At 43.3% G+C, this 21206-nt stretch overlaps 1 protein-coding gene across 1 annotated transcript in view; it reads right to left on the reverse strand.

Moving 5' to 3' along the window:
• LOC104578084 (dynein axonemal intermediate chain 1-like) overlaps positions 1–8786 on the reverse strand; it is a 77563-nt gene extending 68777 nt beyond the window's left edge. The window contains exon 1 of the mRNA XM_088532700.1: positions 8501–8786. Coding sequence (XP_088388826.1) covers positions 8501–8740 — 240 coding nt within the window. The 5' untranslated portion in view covers positions 8741–8786. The remainder of the gene's footprint in view (positions 1–8500) is intronic.
• Between the last annotated feature and the right edge of the window lie 12420 nt (positions 8787–21206).

Below are 21206 nucleotides of genomic sequence, written 5' to 3' on the forward strand. Positions count from 1 at the left end.
TGCATTAAGAGGTGTGTACCATGCAAGACATACAAGGTAATGGCTTCAGTTTGTTCAGTACTGGAGAAGACAGCTACATTACTCAGTCTCATTTTGAAGAAAGCGCTTCAGGAACGATATTGCAAGACCTGTGGTGCCCTGGCTAGGAGGAAGGGGACTCTCGTCTCACAGACTCTGCCAGTTCTCATTTCTGTGATTCAGGAACAGTTCTTCAGCTCCAGAAATGAAGATTTAGTCTGATTTTAAATTCAGTCTCAGGTCTCATGAGTTTATTGCATGTCAAGTTCAACCATACTGTGACTGCTTCATTCACTGCAATAGATGAGATTGCTTTGTGTAACAGACAAGTCTTATAAAAGTGAGTAAAAGCTGATGGAGAGATATAAATAAAAATTACTTTAATTTACATATATATATATAAACACTTAAAAATAAATCCACTGAAAAATGTTCCTAATCTGAAAATCTAGATTTTCTTTTAAATGTAAATGTTTCAGCTATGACAGCAATCTAGAGATAAAAGATAAGCAGAGCAGAATTCTCAGTGCTATTCTGATCTCTGTAGAAAAATATGCTGATGATTTACCGTAAAATCAAGCAACATGACAGAATGGATCAGCTCTACGTGCTTAGGAAGTAAACTTGTCCCCATGATAGAAACTGTTAAAGAGATAAGGTCTACAATGAGTGCATCTTCCTAAAGGTGGGCCAGTAATATTCAAATATTTGGCTGCAGTGTTTGCATTAGAGAGGAGATTGTTTAGATGGCTGATGAATCACGAACTGCTCAAGGATCCCTTTCGGTCTGGTTCATGATTCCTTCATTGGTTTTTTCCTTCAATCCATCTTTAGTGAACAACTCTAGCCCTAAGTACTCCCTGCCATCCTCTCTGAAGCAGAATTAGGGACTTATTCTGATGTCTCCTGATTTTATCTACTTTTTGTGTACATAACTATCTCAATAATAAGCGTGTCAGTTAGGAGAGCCAGGGTGGCTCACAGCTTTGGTTACAGTTGAGAAGTACTGAAATGAAGACAACTTCTTCATTTGCAAAGATGTTAGGCAGCATCCAAGGCAGCCAGCTTGGCAGGACAGTAACTTGCCAAGCAAATATCCAGGAGGCAGAACTCTATCCAGGAGACAGAACCAAAGCATCTCGAAGCACCCTGGCAGGGAAGGCACAGCACAGGAGTTGATAAAGAGGTCAGGCCCCGAGAGCTTGGATGCTCCTGGAGCAGGACTGCTCTGCAGGCCATCAGCTACCTGCTCATGGGCTGCCTGGGGGCTTTATTTGTGGGCCAAAAGAAACAGCATGCTCATCCACTGACATGGTTGCTCCTGCTGCAGGCAACAGTGTGAACTTCTGGTCCAATAATATACAGACGCCTCCTTCTAACAGCATATGGCAATTTGCAAGCATTACTACAGGTCTTCCTTACGTTTGCTCCTCCTCAAAAAGTTCGTCTAAGAAGCAAGAGAGGCCCTGGAGTAGACAGCATGGCCACCACTAAGGGAAACTTTCAGCAGAGTGCTCACACCACTGAAGATTTCACATAAAATAAACTCCCATGTCATATTTAGCCTTATAAACACTCCTCTTCTGAAAATCGCCACCCTCTTACAGGTAGATCAAGTGCATTACACCTTGACAGCTGCCTTCTGGGGCTCACTGCCCCACACACCATCCCTTGGATGTCAATGAACTCAAGAGAGATCAGAGACAGAAGAATCAGACCCACTGCACCACTGCGTTCACACACCACACACCCCTCTGAGAGGCAAAAAGAGGTAATTTGAGAGGCAAAAAACATCTTCTGTGATGCTGGGAGTGACTCCAGCACTCAGCTGAGCAGAGTGTATGGCCATGAGAATGACATTCATGCAGGGCAAGGACCCAGCCCGAGGCCTGTGCATCATTCATGCTTCAGAGACTCAGATTCATGCGAGGAAGCACAGCTCAGTTATAAATAGAATTGGATAAGGCTGGCCCTACTTTCAGTTTGTTTTCTTCCTGCTGGGACTTGGATGCTCTGCTCGGTACAGCGTTTCACCAGGAATCTGCTTGCTTATTCCCCTCACAGCGCTTCCCACTATATTTATTAGGCTGATATGTTAACAGTCAAGGAGCAAGGAAGCAGACATTAGATTCTTCCTGTTTGTCCTGTCAGTGGTCGTGTTCCTGTGTCAGACACAACACATAGCTGAATGATGGGTGCCAAAGGCCAGCAAAGCTCTGGGGTATTCAACGTATTGCAATTCATGGCCCATGGTTTCAATTCTGAGTGTGCTCGTTGAGCAAGATTTCCAATTTGCAGACAAAATATGAAGTTCCCTGCTCCGTGTGTAGGGGAAGCAGACATACACGGCGGGCAAGCTCACATCCAAATCCCCAAGCTGTCTGACGCTGCTAAGTCGGAGGCTGCATCTCTAATGCGCCTGACAGAAGGTTCCCGCCATCGCGGAGCAGCAGGGAAGGGGACGCCGGCTCCAGCTCCAGGCGCTGCACATCTCCGGACCACAGCTCCGCTCGGCCCTGGCGGGCAGCAGGAAGCTGGAGAAGGTCCCAGCGTGCCCACGTGGTGAGGCCCTGCTTCCCACACCCTGCTATAAACCCGTACGGCTGCGCCTGCGAACCCCCTGCCCAGCATCTAGCTCTGCTCTCATCTCTTATCTCCAGCTCCTCTTCGTCAGCCAGGCCCTGCCGCTTCCGCGGGCTGGGTCGGACCCATCTGGTCTGCGAGCTTTCGCCGTCTATTGTCAGGATCCAGCAGTCAGCATTTTAGACCAGGGTGGTCCAATTTTATGAGCCAGCATAGAAATACTTCCTTCTACAAAGATCCACCCTAACTTCATGATTCCTGTTAAATATTTCATTAACTTTCGCAATTGCCATAAAGTAATAGAATAGGTTTCAAGCAATCAAACAAACGCATTACAACATCTCTACCATCTGAAACTACAGATTTTCAGCATCTCAAGGCCTTAAGGGACTCTTAAAACTGAAGAGTGAATTTTTCTCCATGAACTAGCACAACTACAATTAACAAGCAAAAATAAATAAATAAATCAATAAATGGCTTGTAGACACCAAAAAAGAAATAAACAGCTTGAAAATCCACAACAAAATGGTTCAGATCTTAAGTAAAAGGATAGGGAGGGAGAAGAACACTACAGTGCTAGAGAAAAATTTAGTTAGCAAGCAGCAGTGAAGCAGAATGCAGAAATTTCAGCATCTGTATGAAGTAGAGATGGAAAAGCAGCATCAAAGGCAAAAAGCTCCTTTTCAGACAAACCTTACATGATCTGCAAGGGAGGGTTTCAATGCTTTGCAAGAGAATTCATAACCTGCAAGAATCCAGAGCCAAGGTGCAGTTTAAAAATAACCAGCTACAGAAACTGAATCTCCAGAACATGTACTCTGATACTACCCAAAAAAAAATAAAACACTGCTGTTACAAATCAGAGATTTTGTCCATTAAAATCAAAGGTACTTAGGAAGAAGTATTTGGGCACTTACCTTGCCTAACCTTAAAGTGGCTCCAAGAAGTGGCCCAGTGTTTTGTGAACTAACATGTTGCCGAAGATTTCATCAAGCGCTTCTGCCACAGCACCATGTCCTGCCTCAACCACCTCCAGCTGACTATAGGAGTCCTCTCCATCCCAGCACTGCTGTGGCGTTCGTGCCTCCTTCTTCCTTTGGCTGGTCTACAACACTGCAGAGCACTTAAGCATGAGGCTGGCAGTATGTGGAAAGCTGCAGCCTTTGTTGGTTCACAGCACATCACATCTGTCCCCTTGTTCTCTGAGTGTGGTTCTCACACAGCCACTTTCAAGTCCTCCAGTCTCCTTGTCACTACAAAGCCCTGGGCTCAGAATACTGAAGTGATCCCAAGGCTTCGGGGGACACAACCTCCCTGGCTCAATAGAACTTTCTCTAAAAATGGTGGCACTAGACTCTGTGGGAGACAGGATTTCCTCCAGCACAGCTGTGACTCTGCAGCAAACTCTCCCAGCTACTAAGGACACCTGGAAAGCTGTGGTTCTTTATCCCGTTTTCTGCAGTCAGAAGAGAGCAACCTTTCCATATACAGCCGCTGCCTACATTCCCTTCAGGAGAGGACAAGGGAGCAAAAACATATGACAGATGGTTGTCAACCATCAAACGCTTCCTGGTGCTGCAGCGGTGAGTGCAGCGCAAGGTCCCGGACAGCCTGGGGCAGCTGATGCTGCAACACCCTGCTACTGGATGCAGAGTAACCTGAATAATTTTCTGGGATATAAAAGGTCAACCACATTTTTTGCCTTGCTTGCACTCAGCCAGGTATGCAAGGCAGGGCTGGCAGAAAGAGCCAAGTAGGAGGAAGGTCCTGGAGGGCTGCAGAGGCAGGTTTGCCGTGCAGACATTGCACTGACCCTGAGTGAGAGATGCAGTTTGCTTGTATAATCCCAGGTGCTTCGTGCTAAAAGAACCTTGCTGTCTGGTTTCTGTTCTGTTACCCCTTCAGTTCATGTTCTGCTTCCTGCCAGTTCTCAACACCAGCCATCATCTCCTGTCCAGCCTTCCTAGTTTCAGGTCTCCCTTGCTCTCTTCTGCAAATTTCTGTTTTTTCTCTGTATTTCTTCCACCACAGTATCCTCATCAGGTTGAACAAGTTTTTACCACAACTACCCCCAGGAAACACTCGTTTCATGCTCTGTAGCAGTGAAGGCAAGAGAATGGGAGTGAGTCTGTCTGAGACAGCTGATTTTTATTCTGACCTTGAGAGCAACCTTCTGTCTCTCCTTTTTATTTTCTTTGCATCAAACTCTTTGGTTGCCCCAAGCCAAAGAAACACACTATTATGTGAAGCAGTAACATCTTGAAAGCAAAGTATGCCGCAGAAGCTGTTTGTCTGATGGTGGATGACAGATTTATGAGACTGACAGCCATCAGGAAGGAAACAATGTGCTGGTGTGACATTAGATTACGGCAAAATGTTTTTTCTTCTCTAAGTGCAGAGGATACAGTCAGCTCTCTGGAAAGGCCTTCTTTGCAGAGTGGTGCCCAGTAGCATGGAGTGGGGCGCAGAGCAGCAGGTTGTGGAACCTGCAGTGGTATTCTGTCACGAAACTCACTTCCTCCCATCAGCAAAACAAGATCTTGCTAGGTGAGTCGCCGGTGATGTCATGTATTGCAAGACTCAATGAAAAGTTATTTAAGGACTTAGATGAAAACACAGAAAGCAGAGATGCAGAAGAGATCACACCATTATGGGAAAAATTCCAGCGACAGAGTCTCAGGAGTGTTTTATTTGATTTGCACTGAGCTGGAACTTCCACAAATTCTGCTGGGAAACTCTTACACAAGCTGATACTTTCTCTGGTTTCCTTTGGCAAAGTGCAGACTATCAGAATGCTGCTGTGTCCTTTTCATGCTAACAGTGAGCATCCCATTTATCCGGAATGGTATTTGGCAAGGAGTTAGTAAGCAGTGGCCAGTCCTTTCTCCTCCCATGCACAAATACAAGACAGAAAATAACTCTTTCAAGATGCCATCTGAAGCGCCGTGTTGTCAGCTCCTCAGGCAGGCCAGGTCAGATTTAGTAAATTCACAATGAACAAAGCTGTTTTTCTAACCAGCCAGCTCTCTATAGAAACCCCAGGCCAAATTGTGCTCCTGGGTAAGCCTGACACAGCCGAGATTTGCTCTAAGCACAGCTGAAAGAAATGTTCTCTTTACAGTTAGGTCAATATTCTGTAGTGGGAATTTAGTCAGTAATTCTGGTAGTGAGCAAGTAAGAAAAGAAAAAAAAAATTGCGGTTCCCTGCAGCAGTACTGGCTTTTGTGCTAATCCCAGTGGCAAGCAGAAACAAAAGTCCTTATTTTTAATGTGCAGCTATGAACTAGAAGCACACATGGAAGGAAACCTCTTAACAAAATGTGTTTTAAGAGACATCAGAAGAGCAGAAACAAACTTTGACACAGCAGACAATTTCAGTTATCAATCCCTGTTTCTGAAATGCTGAAGCTTCCAAACTTCTCAAGCTTTCTCAGATGAAAAAGTCTATCTGAATTATTTGAGTTTTGCAGAAAATATTTGGTGTAACCCAGCGACAGAAGGTAAGAAAATCAAAAGCACTCTCTCCAGCTATAAATGAACCTAATCATGATCTTTTTGATGAGAGAGGGGAGAGTATAAAGAAAGTGTGAAGCTGAGCATGCCTTCCCAGCAGGGTGACCTGTCCCCAGAGGAGGCTGCTCTGTTGGACTCTGCAAGGTTGGTGGCAGAGTCTAGTCCAGCTGCACCACTTTGGCCACCCTGATTTTCACTCAGAGGCAACCTATGGGTTTCAGCCCCTGGCATGAACAGACCCCCCCGTCTAGCGCCTTGCTCTCGAGGAGTTCTCAGGGCTGGAGGTGACGTGGGCTGAGGCTTTGGATGGCTCTTTGGATGGCTCTTTGGATCATTACCGTGACTGAAGTGCGCCACATGTTGGGCAGTTTCACAGGAGCTCCCTCCTTTTAAGCTGGTGTTTGATCTGTTTGTACCATGCAGCCAAAGGCAGAGGCCTGAACCTGCTGACCTGAGAGATCATTTCCACTTTTGTTTTCTGTTAAGACTGAGGTTTCAATAACGATATGGGCCACACTGCACTGCATACATACGTATTCTCATATTACGTATGTCTTTATGTCTGCATATGTTTTTCTTTCTTTCTGCTCTTGGAAGTTAATCAATTGGAAGTAAGGAATTAGAAGCAAATAATTTAAAACAAGCCAGAATTTTCTATTATTTAAACTGCAATGGGACTTAATACATAGAAGACTCTTGACAAATCTATAGGATGTCATTGCCAGGCACTTCATGAAATGGGGGCCAGTATCAGGCAGACAACCTCATTCTTAGGTAACAGAAACTTTGTACTATGCTATTTTGGTCTTAGTAATAGCCTATGTTACATTGCCTTTGTTTTCTTTGTTTTATGCAAAGTTATTGAGATATTACTAACTCATTGAAGATGAAATGGCAAAAAAAAAAAAGAACTGTCATGTTGCTTTACTCACTTCCAATTTTGTTTCTATTGTGAAAGGGATTGTATTGTTTTCAAAAAAAAAAGGCACCATGTAGTCCAAAGAGCAAGATGCTTAATTTTTGGGGAGACCTTTGTTATTTTTCTAATTGGCCTTTAAAGTCACGGGTTTGCGGTCTTCCTACGAAAGTAAGAACTGCACAGGGTAATCAAGAGGAGGAAGAGGCATTCAGTCTAGCTGGAATGTTTGTGTAGGGAAAACAGCATCTTTGAGCCACACCTGAGAGGCCATCACTTTATGGAAATGGTTAGTGCAAAATGAGGAATAACAGTCCCTTTTCTCACGGAAAAACAAACAAACGAACAAACAAAAAATAGAAAAAAAAATCCACCTTCAGGTCAAATTTCTCCCATTAACAGAAATTTATTTCCAACAGAAATACAAGTTCTTCTAACTGCTGTTCAGTCATCTCATGACAACGCCAATGGGGGAAGCTTGCAGTTCTTCCACTTGCAAGTAAGTTTTATCAGAAGATCCAAAAAAAAAAAAAAAAGAAAAAAAAGAACTGTGATAGGAGGGACAACCTATGCATGGCGTGCCAAAGCAAAAGGAAGACAGTGTGCACAGAGGTATGATTGCATTAAGCAGGAAAGCCCAACATGGGTGACAGCAATAGTATTGGTGGCAATATCTTTAGCCCCAGCCAGCAAACCAAAAATACATCCTGGGACCTCAGCAGGTTTACTGAGATTGAGCTGCAATGTGTGCTGGCACAGTGTGCTGCTGTGGAAGAGGCCAGAAGCACATACTCCTTACAGGTCTCCAATTTTAACTCTGGTTACGATGTAGGCATAAGTATAAAGCCAGTCAGATGTAACAATATATTCACCCTAGCCCTTTACCAACCATCTGTCTGGAGACTGTAACAGATGCCAGGGAGGCTTTTTAAGAGGCATTAGTTTAACATCAGCACCTGCACGTCGCAATCCTTAATTCACTAGAGATCTTCAAGGTCAATGACAGAGTAGTGGATTTTGAATCCCAATAGCAGCCAGTTTCACAAGGAGATGTTTCTGGGTCAGCTCTGTCCCAGCCCAGGTCTCTTTTCGGGTCAATTTTACATTTTACACCCTGCTTATTAGTGGCTGCTCTTGGAGTTTGTATTTGGAAAAATAAATAGATGTTGCTATATACAGAGGAGACTGGTTCCTGCCCGAAGAGAAGTAATTTATGATAACAAAAACTAATGAAAAATAATAATTTAAAGCAGAGGCTTGCTCACATGTTTAGCTCCTGTTGAGGACCAAGGATTTACCTGATCTCTTTGCATTTCTGTACAGTTTCAAAGTAGTTTCAGATATCACATCTGAATCAATCACCAATGCATGCATTAAACCAACACCTCTGCCCCTACAGCAGTTTCCCCTGCTGTGCCCAACCTCAGCACAATCAAAAGGCAGCGCAGAGGAAAGGAAACGTGCGTTTACCTGCCACACCGGCTCCGTGTGCTTTCCTGACTTAGCGCTGCTCTTGTAGCTGGGCTGGGAACTTGGCTTCTTCAGACTGTAGATGGCCACGTTGCCATCATAAAAGCCCACGGCCACGAGGTGCGGGTGGTCGCTGTGGATGTCCAGGCACATGATGCCGCTCTCGCTGCTGAAGACGTACTCGGGGAAGGACGGGTTCTTCATGGTGAACAGGAGCAGCATGCCCCGGCTCTGCTTCATGAAGTCGTCTAGGCAAAGAGGAGTTTCCCTGTCAAATCAGCTTCCCAGATCCCCCACGATCAAGACGTATGATCTGACAGCACTGATCTGTGCCTAAAAACAATCTGAACACAAGGTCATGTGGAAAAGACTTGAATCACAGGAACATTGATGTTGGAGTGCTCAGATCTGAACAACTTTTCCTCCATTGACACACCAGCCCCAGGACATGAGGATAATGTACTTAATGAAGAAAAACTACTATTTTCAGAGCTTGTTTCTATAGGGAAAAGTTGAGAGACTCTGGAGGACAAATCTATTCAAAACTCCTTGACAATTACCTTTCAGGGCTTGGATTTCATTAATATTGCACACACGCAGTCAGGTGCATCTCAATTTCTGCACTGGCAGAGTTTGATATTACAGCGTCTTCTGCTTCTTCAGGGAAAAACATATCATTTAAGTACATATGCAGAATAACACCCATTGCCATTATATGTAACTGTGCAATGCACAAGTCACTGCAGCTTTATTTTCAATTTATAACCAACATCTCCTTCGTTTTGCATAAAAAATCTCTTTTGCTGAAAATTCCATTTTCCTTTCAACTTATTTTTACCTTTCCTTTCTGCAGTCTGCAATTAGCTCTCCCTATTCTCAATAGGGCCATTTTTCTTCCACGTCTATCATGTCTGGACTGTCCTTAGGTTTTTTTTGCTTGTCTACAAAAATAATTTCCAAATTCTTTTACAGGAAAAGCTGTTGATGCAGATAAGCTCCAGAGAAATAAAAAGGAACTTTCTTAATCTTTCAAAACAGTGCTCTATCTGAGGGAATCCTAGCCATCCTTCCAAAAGCTATTTTTTGCTTTTGCACATAGTATATGTGCCACTTTGTGTATGTGTGTGTGTGTGCTTCAGCTACCTATTTTATGTTGTTTTTCCAAAATAGTCATCTTTCAAAAGCACTTCCTACCTTTCCTAACATTTTGATTGGCCTGCAGGATAAGGACTTGGTAAATACATACCCAGAGATAACATTAATTTCAGAGAACTCTCCTTGGCACAGAGCTGTTCCCAATGCAGCTTGCAGGTACAGACTTCCCACAAGCTTACCAGGGTCACCCAAAGAACATTTAAGGAATTAGTAAAGTAACACATCACTCACCAATAAAACCCACCCATCAACAAAACTATTAATGCTGCTCTTTATTTGGACCACAGATGTATTCTAACTTGGGAAGGATGCAATACCCCTCTGCAGATCAAGGCCAAGCAAAGGAAAGAATTTCCTTAATTTGCGGAAGTGTGAGATACCAATACCAATACCAGTATTTCCTTTTAGAAGTATTCAAGCCCAAACAATATTTTTAACATATTATTTGGAAAGAAGGGAGCTTATTCCTAGAATTCCAGCTGAAAAGGAAACAAACAAACAAACAAACAAAAACTTGCCTTCTCTGCCGAAGATCTGCACAGTCCTTCTCAGAATGCATAGAGTTCACGGCCACAATTCAAAGGCCAGAATTCATGGCCTTTGTTCTTAGCCAACTAATGACATCAAGATGTTATTAAGTCAGGCCCAGGCCTGATAAAGAAGGATCCTGACACTCCTCAGCAGGAGAAACACTCGGCAAGGCTGTGCAGGCATCCTACCAGGAGCGACTCACAAGAGAAAGAACTAGGAAATCAAGTCTGCTATTCGGCTTTTGCACTCAACTCATTTCTTGCTCTAATTTCTCCTGGAGCATATGGAACAAGGAGACATACTTCCAAAACAGTCTACCATGCACATTCATTCTGTCCGTAGCCTCTGAGCTCCACAGACAGCAGAGACCTCTCCAGGGACTTAGTCACCCACCAAAGACCTGAACTGTTTCCTGGAGGTGCCTCTTTCTTTGTTGGTCTGGCAGGATCATATGCCAGCCTCAATCCTCAATTAGATGGGGCAGAGCAGGGCCTTGACTGAATAAAATAACTCAGCGGCATCCGGAAAATTCACCTGGAGAACGTTTGCCTCAAAGAGGAAAGCAAGGCCTTGGAAGAAGCTCTAACAGAGATGAAATGCAGGATTCAATTTGCAGATTAAGACACCTAAATGGCTGTCTGCCAGTTCGCTCAGAGCCTGAGCCCCCACTGCGACCAGCAGAGATCAATCAGTGCACTTCACTGAGTGCACAACTCACCTTAAAGAAGATCCCTCTATTTGTTCTGCAGGCTCCACTGACTCTAAGGGAAAAGCCCCGTCTCCCACCCGTTCTTTCTTTTATGTTATGAAATACACTGGATATGAATTAAATCATATTTATGTGAATTCTTCAGATAAGCCTAGATAACATGTTTGCTCATGCAGAGCCTATTTCTGATGAAAGGCGAAGAGATGAGAATAATCCCCAATTAACACTGAAGCATGACATATAAATCCCAGTAAAACATTAAGCTCCAGAGAATAGGCATATAAACCCATTTCACTGAGGGCTGAATTCTCATTCAGAGTCCTAAGATGTGACATACCAACTTCCTTGGTAATAAACCAAAAAATATAGGTTGTTTTCATTAGCAATATTCAATACTCCACAAAGAGCACAACCAAAGCAGCATATCTGAATTACAGTTTTAATGCACGGGCTTTTCAAGAGGAAGGTTTGTGTTTCAGTAAAAGCTGAATGCTCTCGACAAGCACTGCAGCGTGTCCCAAACCCTGTGTAATCAAACTGCCAAGATGAGGTTAGTTTCTGAAACAGGGTTAAAAAGTGTGGAGCATGCAGCGGAGCAAAGGGTGCAGATCAAGTGGTAGCAGGAGACCTGAGACAGCTTCTCTGCTTGGTGCTACTCTGCACTATTACAGATGCAGCAGCATGAACTGAAAAAGCAGAGTACCTGCTCCATGCAGGCCCTCCCCGTGCAAATCAAAATGTGACTTTTTCCAAGACATAAGGCCTGGAAATAACTGAGATACTACATGGTTGTTCTGAAAAAAATGCCAGCAGGAGATGTTCTTCCACTTACGGGAAGACACAAGGCAGCACAGGAATAAGAGAACAGCAAACAGACTCTTGCCATAATGAGGAAGAGCTGTATGTGATGAGGTTCCTAAACGTCCATCTGAGTGGAGGTTAAATTTCAGATCCTGACACAGAACAAGGGTATGTGGAAAGAAAAGCTCTGCTAATGAAAGCAGCAGATAGCATTAATACCAGGATCAACCTGGAGAGTTGAGCCTGTAAGCATTACATGCAATCAAAATAGCTTTCAAACCAACTGTTACTGCTGTATAAAATATTCATCTGCATTTGCATTTAGAGGTGGGAAGATTCTGCCCAAACCCTTTTTCAGAAAAATGCAGATTCATTTACAGCAATATGATTTGAGGCGTGCCACCACCAATTAGTAAATGCGAAAAAAAAAGTCTGAAAAAATCTAAACATTTCACTCTGACATTTGCTAAATGTCTCTTTTATCAGATTTTTCATTTATATTTTTCCTTCAGTTGAGTTTAAAAGCATTGTTAGATGTTGCATATCAGATCAAAATATTTTGTTTCTTTGACAGAAAATCCCTGCCCCTTTTGGTTCACCAAAGAGTATCAGGCAGAAATGGATTTCTTCCATTTCTTAAGAAATGCTTGGTGGGTAGAACCAGTCAAGTCAATGCAAGAATATCTCCAAGCTGGAAACCAGAATGCTTGGGGTAAATCCTGCATTCACACAGTAAATCTCCAAAAGGGAACTCTCAATCATCATAAAGCAAAGTAGATATTTTTTTACTGCACAAGAAGCCTGTGCTACAGTTTATTGTTTGAGAAACTGGTAAATTAGTCTCTCTTTGGAGGATCTGAATCCCAAAATACTTCAGCCTTACATATTAGATCCTATGATACGCAGATTCCTATAAAGCAACAGTGTACACTGTCTAGCAGAAATGACTCAAGCCAAGAAATCACCATACTGAAAGTAAGCCCTGCTGCGTAAAATCTGTTCTTTCTCCTCCAAGATCCCATCTAAAAAGAAAAAAGCAAGATGGGTGAGCACAGTCATAAGCAGGTGCTCGTTTCAGAGCATCACAGCTGCACAAGCACATCTATTTTCCTTTCCTAAATAATATCCATGCTTTGATGAGCCTGCTGGCTGGGTCTCCCTCCTCCCAGCTTGAATTTCTGAGCAGCCAGAGGAATGGGCCGGCTGTGCTTGGCACCCACGTGGGCAAGACCTCTGTGGAGAGGAGATCAGTTTCAAAGACAAAAGCTGTGGTGCGCAGAGAAGTGGCTCAGCTGCTTACACGCATTTAAAACCTTTAAAGGACAGGAGAGGTTTACTGCAGAGCAGCAAATTTTCCCAAGCAAGATCTTTTAAAGCCTGACTACAGCCTAAACATAAGCCCTTGCTGTAGCATATGTGGCAGAGAGAGATTCAAGCCACAAATTAATGAATTCTCAAAGTCTCAAAGCACTTTATTTTTTTTTTCTATCAGTGACTGAAACCTGGGCAGTGTGGTGCTGAGCACTGCCTAATCCACCCTGCTGCATGGCATGAAGAGTGAGTCTGTGCTGCTTCATCAGGGCTCTCCGGGCTTACTGAAATAGCTCAGGCAGCTCCCCACATCACTGCAGGTGCAAAAGGGATATTCCGAAAGAAAAGAATTTGCTGGCACTTAGAGCTCCACTGCACACCAGCAGCATAGAAACACCAAAAGTAGTACAGAAAAATCATATATCTTCACTTTATCACCAAGGGAGTGAGAAAGGCCTGTGGAGTGGACTCTAAAGGCAGATCAATGAGCTGGAGGCACAGGGAGCAGGACTTAGGGATCTGCTTCAGGTGGCCCCGTCCCAGGATACTGGAGAAATTCAGGCAGGAATCGCTGATGCCTGGTCTGTTTGTGTTCCCTCTGAAAGCCCAGCAGCACTTGAATACACTGCTGTGGTGATACGGGGCCAGAGCACTGTGGCTCTGGCTCTGAACCACACTGCGGTCGGGGAAAGGCTAACACAGAACTTCCAAATTACACCTCCCTAGAAAAGAAAAATAGTTTTGAGGACTCATTAATCTTGGCCTTCTACATACCACAGCCTACAAACATCACTGGTATGTCCTGTTTTGAGTCCTATAATTTGTTTTTTTGGCTAGTCCAAGCATTCTTCATTGGAGGACCTCAAGAGTCAGAGGCTTTGTGACATTTGGAAGTTTGTTCCAATGGCTTGGAGTGATTAGAAGTTGCAGCTAATTTCTCATTTGACTTTTCTGGCTTTCCCTCCCCACTGCTTATTCTTATTATGCCTTTCTCTGATGGATTAAGGACTTCTTCCTTATCTGGTGTTCTCTCTTCATTAACATACTTAAAAACTGAATGCCTGTCACCTTTCAGGCTATTTTTGATAACCTTCACAGACTAAACTCCTCAGAAATCTCACTTATTTCTGCCAGTTCTGCACAGAGCGACCTGCTTAGTGAGAAGCAGGGAGCCACCATGTGCCTTGTCACATCAGACCAAGACACTGTATTCACAGCTGCAAAAAGAAAGGTGCTTTTCAATTGTCAAGGAGAAAAAAGGGACTTTCCACAAAAATGTGGAGGAAATCACATGCTTAGGACTTGTGTTATGGGCGGGTAAAATTCACTTACAATGTGGATTTTAGCTGGATGTTGTCCTCTGTTCACCTTCAAGTCATTTTCTGCAGCCCTTGAATCAGCATGGGTCTCTTTGCTGAACTATTCTCAATTCTTCTGCATCCTTCAAAAAATGTTGGCTCCAGAACTATACATAATATTCCAGCATCGGTCTCCCTAATGTTTAAATCATATCTCTGCTGCCACTCAAGACTCCCAGTTTGCATTCCAGGATCACGCTAGCCCTCCCTGCCAAAATATCACACTGATAACTCAAGTTTACTGTTAGCCCACAGAAGCCTGTCCTTTTTAGAGCTGCTGCTCTCCAGGACATGGCACTCCTGCTTGTTTACAGAAATATAATGTTACACTAGCCTGCATTAAAATGCATTTGGTTAGAATAATTCCAGTTTATCCAGAGATTAATCACTGTGTACAACAGCCCTGCTCCCAGCATGATTTACAACTCCACCTGCTTTTCCATCACACATCTCCTCGGCTGTGAGCTCCTATTTCCATCCAGAGCAGCAATTAAAATAACGCCTAGCTCCAGGCCTACTACTGATCTCCCCTCTGAGAAACTGTATCAGATGATAACTTAACCAGCATTTATTTTGTGACATCTGTCAGTGGCAGCTGAATCCCACTGGTGAGACCACCTGCATTTGGCTGGACTCACTGAGTGGAGACATTTCCCACCCTCGAGGAAAATACACAAATCCTGCCATCAGCAACCCTGAATTTGTAAGATCTTCACACTCTGAGGGATCCCACCAGTTTGGTGCAAGGAAATTAAACATCATTTTGGTTTATGTTAATTCACACATTTGAATATCATCGTTTAGCATGCTGCCTGACACCTTTCACCAGTTGCTGAACTAATTTCTGGTATTTCTGATAAAGTTAATGTTATTAGCTGTGGGTCTGCTTAGGAAGAACGGAACCTGCTGTTCAGATAGCAGAGAGAGAAAATGGATTTTCTAAGTCTTCTGGACATTTCAGGAAAGACAAAATTGACAGGTGACAAGGCAGGCTGTAATTTATACACATCCTGAGGCCGTGCCACAGTCCTAATAACTGCTGTGGGCTCCACAGCCCTCAAAGGCAAAGCACACACCTAAGAAACACAGATCGATAGATAAAAGCAACCTTTAAGGAAACAAGCTGTCAGGTGCGTGTGATTCTTACTCTAAAATACTGTCTGGAAAAGTAACACAGGAGACACCACAGCCAGCTCCCACTCGCGGGCCTTAAAAAAGGAGAGCCCTAGGAAATGCCTGGAAGGATGCACTTTGTCATTGCGCTGGAGCGCGGTAGTTCAGAAGCAGGCAAGAACAGGGGAGGAAGGGATGAAAAGATGCAACATCTCCCTGAAAACAGCAGGAGCATTTGCCTTGTAACTCAGCTCTGCCCAGGTTCACCCAAAAGAGAGAAGGGGAGCATTAGAAGAGGAAAGGGAACACAACCTGGGCACAGCTTGCAGGACTGTACATAAAACAGACTTCTCTCATTCTCATCAGGCAGGGTTTTGGATGACAGGTCTAGTAGGCATCTTCTCTGTCTAAATTCTCTTTTTAATCTGCTCCTTTAAGGTACTTGCAAAGGTTTGATTTCACAATGCAAATACTGAGTGCAACCACCCCCATGTTATGAATGCGAACTTACACCCTGAGGATATTCATATAACAGCGAGAGATGGTTCATATGATTAAGGGGCAAGCTGAGGAACTCAGAGGGTCACAGAGTGGTTGAGGTTGGAAGAGACCTCTAGAGATCATCTAGTGCAAGCCACCTGCTCCAGCAGGGACACCCAGAGCACGTGGCACAGGGTGGCATCCAGGTCAGTTTGGAAGATCTCCAGAGAAGGAGACTCCACAACCTCTCTGGGCAGCCTGTTCCAGGGCTCTGTCACCCTCACAGGAAAGAAGTTCTTCCTCACATGGAGATGGATCTTCCTGTGTTTTAATTTATACCCACCACCTGAAGGAACTGCAGATTTGTATTCCAGAACCTGGTCTGCCAAGACTGGCTGATGTGGTCTCAGTCTTTTCCTCTCTTGTGCTTCACTTTATAGCACTTCTGAGGATACACCACACAGATGCAGGAGGAAAATGGAATGACAGATGGGGCTATAAAAGTTCCATGTATCAATAACATCAAGAACATTCCTCCTGTTTACAGGATTGCATTTATGTTTTATTCCTGAGACAGGCAGACTAATAATTTCATAAAATGCGCTCACAACAATATGCAGAAAAGCCAGTGCAACCACAGAACAGGAAGACCCCAGCTCTGCTTCCTAGAATCCTCCAGGACTTGGTGACCTTTCTAACCTCACCCGAGCACCCTGATTCACTTTGCCCAGCTCTCACACCTCACTCCCAAATGCTGCCCCAAATCAACTTCCTCTTCTAGGTCTTCCTCAAAGGTTCGTAGAGTTCAGATCTTTTCTTGCTTCATCATGTCCACCATAACTCCCTCCTCTCACCTCTCCCTCCAGGGCCCTTAGCTTAGAGGGAGTGAAGGGCACTTCCCATTCCCAGCAGGAAGGTAGGCTCATCTGCAGCGTGCCATGGAGCTAGGAAAGTAGACAAGGGTTAATCCTGCTGTTACATGTCTGGCAGTGAGCAACACAACCAACTCTTATTCCTGCCTTTCTTGTTTTGGTCAGCTTAGGCTGCAGTCTTGATAGTGTGTCACCATCTAATGCCTGAGGGTCTTCTCTATCCCTGCCCTGAAAAATTGACATACTTGAATAGCATTTGCAACCAACAAAATATTTAAGAGTGCCATCAAGTGGCCAAATGCTTGTTAGCGGTGAGTGGCTTCCAAGAGCTACACGCTGTTCAGAAATCTCCAGGATCAGACAACAAATGGTCATCTCTAACTGTTCCTCCTTTAGCACAGCCTGCTGCTACTGCAAACAAGCCAGACCGTTCTCATCTAAGTATTTTTAACTTAGATGTGGGCACTGCAGGAGATGCTCATGTGTTCCATAACTAAAGGAAAGAAACATCAGGGTTTTATGATTGTGCTGCAGCCTCTGGACAGCAGACAGATGCCTGATGAGGTGGACACGCACAGCCCAGACCATGGGGGAAGCAGTCAGAAATGATATGGTTGCTTAAGATACTTTTCTGAAAATATTTGTCAGAGGAGCCAGTTTTGTTTGAGGGGCAAAGAGCTGAGTAACACATGGAACACGGAGGCCAGCCTGCACTCAACTTTGCACAGGCATGTACTTCAAGCAAGACTGAATGTAACAGCTGCTTTTACAGCTCAGACATCTGCCCCATCCAGTTCCCAGTAGTGGTTAACATCAGATGCTTAGGGAAAATAATAAAAACAGGGCATATAAACAGTGATAACCTTCCAGAAAACTGTCTATATGCCTACCAGTCTGTGGTTAAGCATCTCCCAGACAGAAGTCCCAAAAGGTCCTCTCCTCACTTGTGTGTGCAGCAACCAGCTCCAGACCATCATTCCAGGACTGTACCTTTCCACACTTCGCTTTGTGGCTCTGGTGTATATATGGCTAGTACGTACACTACATACTAGTATATACACTAGATAATCAGTCCTTCTCACAGTAATTTTTTATTTTTGGAATGTTTTAGTGCATGCGTGTGAAGCAGATCTGTGAAGCAGACAACTGGTGGTTAGTCTAAATGGTTTTTAAGAGCTTCTAAAAGTAGATTTCAGAGTAAAACTATTACTTTCCTAAAAAGCTGAATTAAAATGAAGTACTTCTATTTGTGCAGTCCAAAATAAAGCCAGCTGGCTAAGTGTACGGGAATAAAGCAAGAGTTTGCAATCCTTTGATCACAGAACAAAAGCAAGAGAGAAAAGGTAGCAATGGGAAAAGTAGAGGGATCTTTCAGAGTGAAATCTCCAAACAACAACTAATGGAAGTGGTCCAAAAGGCTCACAAAATGTATTTACTTCAAATATCTGTCCAAACCAGAAGTCATATTTTAGCTTACATTTGGATGTGATGGGAAAAGCTTGAAGAGGAAAAAAAATAAGGAATTACAGAAACACAAAACAGCTGAGGTTGGAAGGAACTCTGGAGATCACCCGATAGATACAGTCCCCCTGGATTGGGGGTGGTCAAATAATCACCCTCACAGTAAAAGAGTTTTGTCTTATGATTAAATGGATTTTTCCACATTTCACTTCTGGCCTGTTGCCTCTTGTCCTTTCACTTGACACCACTGAAAACCAGCTTCTCCCTCTCACCGTGTGTTCATGTATAACTTTCATCCTTCTTCTTTGACAACCAACTTGGCAGACTCCCACTGTGGGAAACCAACTGCTATGTGAACTAAACCAAAGTACAAATCTGAACAAGACCATTGATGAATTAGGCCCTCCATCACTATCAGAGTCAGCTTGAGTTTACTGAACTGAAAAAGCTCTTGGAAGTACATGCCACCTTTCTTTTACTGCAGATGAAAATCTTTCTGATTACAGACACTTTCTAAAACGCAGCAATGATCTAAAAACAATGTGAAAATGTTGCAAAAATCATAATCTTCATAGTAAGTTGATGCCACAAAGAGTGGCACGAAGAGTGAGCCTGAAAGGCAAAATTCTTCTTATCTCACAGCTGGGGAAACTGAAGAGGAGCTGCTGAAGACAAAACCCAAAGCTAGTTACATGATTCACAGTCTAGATTTCTCTGATAGAGATCTAAGCATCCCTAAATCCCTTTTCTGTCATCTGTAGTTAACTTCACCCCACATTATCCTAAAACTCACTTTTTTGTCTCACCTGAATTTCAGCAATGTGATATCCCTGAGCACAAAACATGCAGCACTCAGAGGAAAAATAACAACAAAATATGGTTTTTATACTCTTCTGACTTCACAAGTTCTTATAGACTGAAAATTTAGACTGTATTTTTCAAAGATCTGAATTTTTGAAGCATTCTTGGCAGGCTCTTAACCTAAAGTAACCTATAATAAGAGTCAGCGGAGGTTAAAATTCAGACATTCCTGGATATACTCTGACAGTCAGGAAGCCTAGTGAGTAAAACCAAACGTGAAGTGACAAATGGAGAACCATGATTGAGTTTCCTAAGTCAGGATCAGCTGAGAAAAATGTTGTGCCAAGAAAAAATGTATTTGTGCTATATAGTGACAAAAAATGCAGCAGTAAGCTAAGAAGAGTTTGGATGTTTCATGAGTTTCAATTCTTCATTACTTCACATAGATTACATTCAGGATTTTACAAATTCTCTCTGCTGAAAAGTGATTCTCACTCACCTCTCCAGAATAAAAGACAGAAGAGAAAAGTCTTTGAAAAAAAGGTCTTTAAAGGGACTTTATACGATTTCTTCGTACAGATCTGCCCTAGGAATAATGGCAAGCCATCTAACTTCAATGCTTACAAAGTAACTTACAAGCTGCTAGGATTAATGATGGAATGAGCCCAATGCAGATTCATAAATTCTAAGGCCAAAGGAGATCACTGTGATGAATAAATCCTGTATTTGCTCTCATGCTTAATTACTACCATCATTAAAACTTCCAATTTATTTCCAGCTTTCTGAGATCTCTGAACTTTACTTTCAGTCACTAGATTCTCTCCTAGATGAAAAAGTAAGATGAAAGAGTGCTCTTCGGTAAGGTATCTCCTTCCGCTAGAAATAATTAATGGGCAGTAATCAAATCGCTGCTTACACTTCTCTTTGATAAGTTTTAGTAAGTTTAGCTGATTTACTATTTCTCCGTAAAGCAGCGCTTCCAAATATAAATCTTAGAGCACTGATGGTGATATTGCACCTGTGTAACTCTCAATCCATGTTCTTAAATGAGAACTAAAGAGGAGCAGGTCTCTAAAGCTGCCCTGTGACTCAGCTCTGAGAGTGGATGCCAGCCAGCAGAGAGCCCGATTTAACAAACTTTGTGCTCTTTTCAGGGGTAGAGGATGGCTGTGACAACCAAGAACTCTACAAAACAGGAACACAGGGCGAATGGACTGGTCTAGAGAATTCGAAGCCCAGGTTGGATAATCTTTGTGCAAAAAAAAAAGTCCCCAGAGTCACTCTCTTAAAATGAGAATTGCTTGAATAAAGCCTTTGCTTTCTAGGACTGCTCTATCAAATATGAGACAAAGGAAGCTGCGGATACATGCTTCTTTTGCAGGTCCCTTGGCACATGAGCTTGGCCTTCTCACGAGTAAGAATGGATCAGCATTGCTTGACCTCTTTTGGAAGGAAAAAAAAGAGACAGTCAAAGCAGAAAGGAACTCAGATGTCAAAGCAATGAAAACTGATTAACTAACTAAAACAGGCAGACAGACATCCTGCCCACTCTGTAATCCCAAGTCACCACAAAGGAGCTCTCACGCCCACAGGCTCTGAAGTGAAAGAACAAACACTGGTAAGTGCAGCACCAGGCTAGAAGGCAAAGGCAAATAGAAATTAGCTCTGCTAGGAGAAGTGCAATACAAGTTACCCCATCCTCCAGCTATTTCTATGTTAAACTTGCAGTGCTAGAAGCATCCTGACAAGCCAGGTTTAGCCTGGAGAAAGGCTGGATCAGGGTTGCTTCTTCCTAGTCTCTAGAACTAGATGTCCCAGCTGTAGTAGAAGGTGCTTTAAAGGAATAGTAAAAAGCTGACCCCTGGTGTCAGGTGCAGGAGTGTAGACAGCAGGGTGCAGGAGACAGCAAGAAAACCATGCTCCTGTACTTTGCTTTGCAGTCTGAATAATTCTCTGATAAGCTTCATTCACTAACACCAGTGTGGGACAAATGAATATAACCAGAAAGCAATATATAGCAACAGGCTACTGTGCTTGGCAGGAGCATTGCTGTTTTCATTTCTGTGCTTTCATATCAGTTCTTCCTCCACAAAGCATCTAATCAGCCAACGCTG

Source organism: Tinamus guttatus, unplaced genomic scaffold (assembly GCF_059628265.1).
Source record: "Tinamus guttatus ecotype Peru unplaced genomic scaffold, ASM5962826v1 Tinamus_guttatus_pri_ptg000466l, whole genome shotgun sequence".
Lineage (NCBI taxonomy): Eukaryota > Metazoa > Chordata > Aves > Tinamiformes > Tinamidae > Tinamus > Tinamus guttatus.